The following is an 8,949-nucleotide window of genomic DNA, read 5'->3' on the forward strand; positions in this document are numbered from 1 at the left end:
TACCCCGATGTTGGGTCGACGAACTACCGAATGTATTGTGGTCGTATAGGACGACTCCCCGAAGTGCGACGGGCGAAACTCCCTTCCGACTTGCATATGGAGTCGACACTGTCATACCTGTCGAGATAAGTCTCAGCTCACCACGGATCGACGTATTCGATCCCGCTCTATCTCTCGTCGGACTCTGCCTTCACAATGATCTGTTAGAAGAAACAAGGGAAGAAGCCCGAATGCGGATGGTTGCCCAACAAGAAAAAACTGCAAGGTACTTCAACAAAAAAGTCAAACCCAAAGACTTCAAGGTTAACGACCTTGTCTTAAGAGATTCCGCAGCGTCACAACCCACTGTCTCAGGAAAATTCAAACCAGCTTGGGAAGGCCCTTATCGGATCTCGAGACTTGTAAGCTCGGGGACCTATGAGCTTGCACACCTCGACGGGAAACCCATCAAAAATGCTTGGAATGGAATTCACCTCAAAAAGTTCTATCAGTAATTTAATCTCAGTTGTAACTTGTTATCTTGAGCCAGTAAAATGCCATTTCAAAAACAAACCCTCGATATAATAGGGGTCGCTACGAGGTTATGATGAACAAATTTCTTTAACTTGGAAAAAGCACAGACTTTCACTTCCTTCGCTCCTTACTTAACTAAAAATAATCATTCATTTCTAAACAAGTGTTTATACAACCACTTCACGACGACGGTCTGGGCAATTAAATCTCTCTCATAATGTAAACACTCGACTACAAATCTAACAAACGACTTAATGTTTCAAACTCGAGACAAATAGATAGCAAAACCAGCCAATACGTAACTGATTACATCATAGAAATAAGTTTAAACAATGGATCGCATACCTTATACTTCTTACAAATCCAGGACCACAGTGATTACTACACTTCTCAAGTTCTGGGACTTCCATGATGTTGGTATCAATAAAGCTCTTAAACACTTAAAAAATGTTTAAATTCAATTACAAAAATCACAGGGCATACCCTGCCTTCACGCGTTACCACCCTTCGATGCCAGGTCACGAAGATAGTCATCAAAGGCATGACCCTCGACGGCAAAACCAGCCTCTTCCATCCGCCGAAGGCATCGTCCATAACCGTCGCCCAGAGCACCAGCGATATCTTCAACGGCTTTCTCTACCTCTGTCTTCAAATCCGCATTTTCTTTCACAATCAACTTGTAGGAGCCATCCATTCCTTCGACCTGTCGAAGCAAGCCTTGGCACTTGCCTTTTTCCTCTTCAAGCTCCCTTTCCACCTCGAGCAGTCGACCCTCGAGCTCCTGTATCCTCCCACTCGACACCTGCTCTGTAGCCTCCATCTCAGCAACCTTTTTCGACAGTGCGGAATTTGCCTTAGTCAAATCAGCCACCCTGTGCTCGAGTTCCGCAAAACCCACCGCAATCTTCTTCTTTTCCCCCTTCAAGGCAGCAACTTCAGCTTCGAGCTTGGAACAAGCCTCACCATCAACATCAGCCTTGTAATCCTCCAGAATATGCATAAAATCGGAAAGAAACTGCAAAACAAAAAAAAAGGGGGGGGGACATGAAAACAGGGTCGGCAACTAGGACTATAAACGACCATGACCGAACATGAAAACAAAGAAACATGCACATTAAAAAGAAAGAGAAGGGAATGAACGTACCCTCCCAGCCCGGCTCTTACATCGATCAACAAGGTCCTCACGCTTCCTCCCATCATAAGCAACCAAGTCCTGAGGTAAGTTAAAGAGGTTAAGTGCCCTCAAGGGCACAGTTGATCCCCCCGTCCATCGCTCCGTGGGCTGAATCTCGACCCTCATCACCTCTTTCTTCGACCGAGGGTCGACGGTCTTCCCATAAACCCTTTCCCCGGCAGTGGCCACATCTTTGTTCACACCATCGAACCCGACCCCCCGGCCTCCAACAACCACTTCATCATCCTCCCTCCGAAACCGCTTTCGAGGGTTGCCCTCCACGCGGACAAGATCTGAAACAACCCTCTCATTGTCTTCAATTACCTTGTTTCCCTGGTCATCAAGCAATTCAATTGAAACTGAATGAGGAACCCCCGACGGTCCAGCCCTGGCCGCATCAGCAGGCTTCCTCGCAGCACGCTGCAATAACAACATCATCGCCTTGTCCATTCCTCCTCGAATCCCTCCGTCTAAAACCTTTTTAAGTGAGGCGCCTTCCACTACAAAGAAACAAACAAAACCATAAGTCAGCCATCCTATATATAAGCACTTACGAAAATTAAAATAAGCAAGAGCCGACAATGACAAGTACAAAAACTAAGTACATAAGCAAAATAAGGGCAATAACAATTAATACATCCCCCTTACAATCGTGCATCCCTAAGAATCCAGAGTCCTTCAAATCTAAGTGCGTATACCATGTCCTCGACCCATGAAACTCATCGAGGTAGGCAGTATCGTGCTTCTCCATGTTATTTAAATAATCAATCGTGCCCTGGCTAACTTTCCCGCAAGGCTTTACAAATTCCAAGTCAGGACCCCCAACGTACAACCATTGCGAGTGATAACCAGAATTCGATGACCTAACACTAACAATCTTCATCCGTCGATGTCGGGAGTCGAAATATACTTGGCCACCATAGTACCGCACACCATAAATAGAGAAAAACAATTTCAAAGTCGGTGATCGACCCTTATCACAGCACAGCGCCACGAAACCACTTAACTGAGCAACAGAATTTGGTGTCAGCTGCCCTAAACCACAACCGATAGCCTCATACATCGTCAGGAAGAACGGATGCATGGGCAAACGAAGACCAAACTGAAACATTATCATCGCAACCCCATGCATCCCGAACTCGGGCATCATCCAAACCCTCTCATCTGCTGTCGGCACTCGGTAACGGTAGCCGTTAGACAGGTCGATGTACTTCTCCAACTTACTCGCAGGGGGGTCGACGGTGATGTAATAACTAAGATAGTTTAAACTAGGTTTGCTCTCAAATTCGATCCTACCTAGTCGAAGACTTTCCTCGACCGTTCTATTCCTAAGTTCCAGGGTACGAGGACTTAAGGGCGGAGAGGGCATAGGACCTGGAGGCACTCCCCTCAAAAACTCATCGCTTCCTAAGAAATCAAAGGATCCACACTGACCTAGGTCCGGGATCTCTAGATTATCCAAGTTCAGAACAGACTCCTCGTCACCCTCCTCTAACGGTCGCTTCCCGGGGTCCCGGTTGGTGGCACTATGCGACGACGACGATGAAGGAAAGTCGGCCATTATAAATCGGTAAACTATAAACACGACCGACCCGCAGATAAAAAGGAAAAGGAATAGAGAGAGAGAGTAGACGACTTACAGTGCGAGCCCAGAACGCGCTGCAATCCCCTTTTAGATACCTGGAGAGGAAGTCGAAGAGGTTAGCCTGGAAACCTGCAAAAACAAAAAAAAAAAACCTGGAAAAATAAATTCAAAAACACGCATGAGCGGATATATACCTTCAAAAAAAAAAAAGAAAAAAAAGAAAAGCATTACGTTTAATTCCTTTCTTTTTTCGGACACACACATTTGACTCCTATCTCGAATTAACAGTTATTTCTTATTTTTCTTTTGCTTCGTTCGTTCGTTTTTTCACTAATTTTTCCCTTCATTTCATTATCCTGTCCGGTCACTAACTTTATTCAGGTATCAAGACAAAAACCTCGGAATTCAAAGCGCAAGGGTGGAGAGCACGAAAACGCAAATCTAAAGATATCGCGCAAAGCAAGGAGGGGGACTAATGTTGGACCAGAACAAGACGGCCCAAAGGAATTATAGTTAGAATAATCACAATACATTGTGTAAAGCCCAAGAAGGCCCAGATTGTAAGGATTGAGCCCATTTGGGACTTAGTATAAATAAAGGACAAGAATCCCATTTGAAGGGGTTGGCTAATTAAGCAAAGAAGATCATCTCCTAAAAATATAGACCAATAATAATAATATTATTGGCACATCAGTACACTTGAGGTTTGATTTCTTGTAAGCAGAATTTCCTTCATTAGCTCCCTTGTGTGCATAAGTTCCAAATTTAGCAGAGGCTGCAAAAGAACCAGACATGGATCCACCAATTTGTCTTTGCCTTTCTTCTTGCTTAACTAAAGAGAAAGCCTGTGAAATAGTAGGTAAAGGGGTCATCATCAGAATTTGACTCCTTTCTGCTGTGTAGCTCTCATTAAGACCCATCAAGAACTGCAATAATTTTCTTCTTTGATCTCGTTCCTCCTGCAGCTCATGAGCTTCACAAGTACAATTGCATTTACAGATAAAAGTTGGTTCTAGGGCAATATATTCATCCCAAAGATTCTTGAGTTTGTGATAGTATATCTCAATAGACATATCTCCTTGCTCCAAAGTATGAATATCTTTCAGCAGCTGATAAACTCTATGACCATTAATACTTGAGAATTGATCATTAAGCTCATCCCAAATTGTTTGAGCAGAACTAACAAAATCCATGCCATTGCTAATTTCATCAGAAACTGTATTTAGCATCCAACTAATCACCATAGCATTCACTCTATCCCACTGAGATCTCAAAGGTGAAGAGTCTTCAGGCCTAGGTATTGAACCATCAACAATACCTAATTTATTTTTGGCTGATAAAGCTATGCTTAAAGAGCGTTTCCATGGTCCAAAATTCTCAGATCCTGTCAATTTCTTAGCAATAAGAACTAAGCCTGGATGATCTATATTCTGTAAATACAGTGGATGCATATTAGAACTGATCAAATTATCAGTCGAAACTTCCTCTTCTTCAACATTAGCGGTATGTTCGTGATGCTCATCATCACTAATTTGCCTTTGACGTGTCGTAGAAGCTGAAACTACATTAGCATATGTCGTCTTCTTCATTGTTAGAAATCTCCAGAAAATCACTCAATTGTTCAAGAAAAACAAGAATTGAGACTGTAATTTCATCAAACACTTACAATGCATATTCTGTATACTACTCAAAACATTTAATCGGCCACAATACTCACTCAAATCAAGACAAACTCCAAGTTAACACTCTTCATATACTAAGAAACACAAGAAACTTCAATGTAGCTATGTCTGCAATCGTTATTCAAGAACATTACGATCTCAGCAAGAGTTGTACAGATTTTACCTCAAATCGTTGCAAAAATATCGCGGAAGTAAAAGAAAAACAGAAGATCAAAGCTCTGATACTCTAAAGAGTTCAAGGCAATCAATAAGTTTCATGAATCTTATCTACATGATACACAATCTTGATGACAAACTAGAGAGATTGAGAGAGATGACAACGAGAGAGAATGAAACAGAATAAGAGATGAAGTTTACGTACAATCCATTATTTCCGATTAAAAATGAAGTTACAATAGAATAGAATATTTATAGAGGACCAGGGTCACTCTCTTGACTAACAGAATTAGTTACAATAATAAGGGTCTGTTTGGCTATAAGCTATTCTAAGATTATGCTTTAATTCAGGTCTAAAACCACATATTGCATTATACTCATCCTGCTGATTTTGCAAACAAGGTCATTTCTAACTTTATATATAATATATATACACGTCAATCGACCCCCTGTTTTAACCTTTATCCAAATATTTTCTTGCGGCCTACAAATAATATGGGCGCCCGTAATCTACCGGTGTTGCCTAAGCCTTGTAATAGATGTAATATTGTGGAGTTTTAAATACATGATTAAAGTTTATTAATAGATGTAATATTGTGGAGTTTTAAATTCCTGATTAAAGTTTATCAATAGATGTAATATTGTGGAGTTTCAAATTCCTGATTAAAAAATTTAGGAATCATGTACATGATATGTTGAAGGGGTGTTAGGGTTTGGTTGTATTAATTTGAAGAAGATGCATGTATAGTATAGGTCATGTGATTTTATTGCATCTAATCTAATTGTGCAGGCTGCAGAGGTATGCAATACAGTCAATCTGTGGGTTGAAAGGGAGACCCTGGCCTTATCAAAAATATTCTTTCTCCTGATTCAGTTAACAGTGAAGTGAAGTTCAACTTATTGTAGCCAATGCCCTTTATTTTAAAGGAGACATGGAGTTGCCCGTTCAATGCATCTCAGACAAGACAATTTGACTTCCACGTTCTCGATTCCAGCTCTATTAAAGTACCCTTTATGACTAGTAGGGCTGACCAATTTATCAGCGTATTTGATGGTTTCAAAGTGTTGAAGCTTCCTTATAAGCATGGTGCCAACCAAATTTGGGAGGGAACGCCTTCTTTTTACATGTACATATTTCTCCCGGATGCAAAAGATGGGTTATACTCGTTGGTAGACAAAGCTTTCACAAGCGTTGAAGAGTCTGGGTCTAGTCTTGCCCTTTGATTCAAACGACGTTGGCATCAGGGAGATTGTGCATGAACATGCTCTTTGTGTCTCCAAAATGATACATAAATCTGTCATTAAAGTTGATGAAAAGGGCACTGAAGCAGCTGCTGCAACTGTTGTTGAATTTGTAGTTACTACAAGTTGTAGGGATCCAAAAAAATCTTCCAAAGGTCTTGATTAACTTTGTTGCAGACCACCCATTTTTGTACGTCATTATAGAAAACAGTACGGGAAGTGTGCAGTTCTTTGGACCTGTGCTTAATCCTTTAACTCCTTGAATTGCTGGCCTTACTTCTCTAGCTAATAATTATTAGTAGCTTGTTAGAAAACTTTTATCAAGCACTGTTTGATATTCCCTTTATTTAAGGCATCTTGAATAATTTTTTGAAGGGCTCATTATGAAAGAAAGTCTAAAGTTTTGATTTTAATTCCAATGTTTGCATATGTGTACTAGATTTCATGCTAATACTGAATGTCCTGTTAGAAAATGCTGATCTGCTTCATGCCTGCTTTGAGTTTTTCAATTAGAAATTTCGTTAGTTGTAGTTATTAATCATAGTACGTGTTTCCCCTGTGCTCATTTTTAAAGCCTCTCCCCTCATAAAGATTGTTACTCTAATGTTGAAAATTAGGATGAGTATGGCCTTTTCTACAAACTCGTGATTATAGATGGTTGATCTTTAAAAGCCTCTGCCTCTTGAAGGTTGTCTTGTGACTTTAGGTGGTTGCCTTGATATTTATTGGTCCTCATATTCCACATGCTCGGTGCATTCATCTGCAGACTGTTGCGATTTATGTGTAAATACTGAATGTAGTATATTCCTCTGCAGTCTTTACTGCGTTAGTGTTGTGCTCGCATGTGTGATTGTTTCTACTTTCTATTTAGTTTATATGGAAAATAGTTGTGATTGAGTTATTGTAATTAACAAGTAAATAATATTATAGTTAAATTATGTGTAAACTAAATAGGGGTGTGTGACTGATGCGTGACCTAGACGAAAAGGCTGTTGCTTAAGAGGGTACAGATTCAAGTTTATTTTCTGTACTTTGTCATCAATAATTTTCTTCTTCTTTTTTGTTAATCTTGTTAACTTGTTCCGTTATTCGAGGCCCCTAGTATTCGCACTTAAATGTTATATCTTTTTCTACGACAGGTCCCTTTCCATTATAAGTTCCCATAAACAAGTAGCAAAAGAAATTCTCGCGACACCCTTGAACCTATATTTGGCTCGAATCCTTTATAGTGCTCAAGATAATAAAAATCCAACTCGAACAAGTATTAGTAATTTTATGATTTATATCCACATTGATTTTTTTCAGTTTTGTGGCAGCCTTTGCTGTTCCTTCCGAAGGGTTCCCTTGAATATATGTGACAATCCGAGAGTTTCCAGCATCTGCATTAGAATGTTGAGCATGCATTCTTGTCGTGATAACCTGCAATAGATAGATAGATAGATACATGTTGCTCCAAGGGCTCCAAGAACTACCACAAACAAGTTGCACATATGGTCTAGGTTCTTGGTTACATTGAGCCTTTATTAGATCTAGTATCATCTTTAAAAATCCAAGGTCATCAAAGAAGATATTTACCGAGGAGTTTCAGGGTTTGTGTCGTTTTGCACACGGATAGAATGCTGTTGCAGTGTGCTTGCAGTTCGCAGTTAACCTACACGTGGCTCGTAAGATGCAGAGGACCTTGACCTTCTGAACCAAAAGTATGAGCATGATGCATCCAAATCAGATCCACAACTCTCTAACATCAAGATTGTTCCACTTTTCCAAGTATTTTTCAGCACCAGAAGAATAGATGCACCAGTTGGCTGAACTTGCTATACAACCTCAAGACCCTCAAGAAGAGCAGATATGAGAAAATATTCCAGCTCTGACCTATTGGCTGGGACTTAGCAAACACTTCACAGAAGTAACTTCATATCTGACCCATAACAAAAACCATGTAATCTTTCACAAAAACTATCGTTTATTTTTCTTCTCCTGAATCCATTTGTTTCCATTTTCACTTTGTCACTGATCAGCGATACTTAATATCATGCTACCTAAGTTATCGGAGCCATCTTATTTGTGTCTAATAAGCTAAGTAATGCCATCTATCTTCTTCTTTTTTATGAGCTTTGGGAGTATTTTTTCTGATCTTTGTTTTTCTGGAACTGCTTTGCACTTACTGATTATCAAATTACGCTGTAGCGATTCCAAATTAATTAAGAAAGTTGGTTCTTGGGCAGACAAGTGCATAGATTCTGAGTACTGCTGTAGCACACTGAGTTGGAAGTAGTCGCCGTAGGATCTGCTGTATCTTGGCTGATGGTTTTTCTAGGAAGATACAATAGTGAGTAATGAGAATCAGTATAACTTGTTCTCAATCTTTCTATTCTACTCACCTGCTTTTTGGTCAAATTCGTTAAAAAGGAGTTGCTTGTGCGATGGCTCAAGTATTGTGCTGTGCGCACGTCTAAAGTTTTCACTTTTGTACGGAAGAGTTGGTATATTATTGCAAGTATGTGCTAAAGTATTACATAAGATAATTTTAAAAAAAAAAAAAATCTCTTCCAAATGGACAAATGAATCTAAACAAAGCTCTCTTAAGAAATAATATG

The 8,949-nt window shown here is 40.0% G+C and overlaps 1 protein-coding gene across 1 annotated transcript; it reads right to left on the reverse strand.

Annotated features, from left to right (window-relative positions):
• Positions 1–747: 747 nt before the first annotated feature.
• On the reverse strand, positions 748–3,549 carry LOC141689158 (uncharacterized). Its single transcript, XM_074493345.1, has 3 exons — positions 3,328–3,549; positions 1,658–2,187; positions 748–1,528 (listed from the first exon to the last, which is right to left on the reverse strand). The coding sequence occupies exons 2-3, from the start codon at positions 2,135–2,137 to the stop codon at positions 1,004–1,006; spliced, it is 1,005 nt and encodes a 334-aa protein (XP_074349446.1). The 5' UTR covers positions 2,138–2,187; positions 3,328–3,549; the 3' UTR covers positions 748–1,003.
• Between the last annotated feature and the right edge of the window lie 5,400 nt (positions 3,550–8,949).

The sequence above is a fragment of the Apium graveolens genome, chromosome 10 (assembly GCF_009905375.1).
Source record: "Apium graveolens cultivar Ventura chromosome 10, ASM990537v1, whole genome shotgun sequence".
NCBI classification, from domain to species: Eukaryota; Viridiplantae; Streptophyta; class Magnoliopsida; order Apiales; family Apiaceae; genus Apium; species Apium graveolens.

Excerpts from the sequence above, each read along its gene's own strand:
- LOC141689158 (XM_074493345.1), bottom strand. The coding sequence starts at position 2,137 with ATGGACAAGGCGATGATGTTGTTATTGCAGCGTGCTGCGAGGAAGCCT. Across the intron at positions 1,529-1,657 it reads GTAAGAGCCGGGCTGGGAGG|TTTCTTTCCGATTTTATGCA; the intron begins GTACGTTCATTC and ends TTTGTTTTGCAG.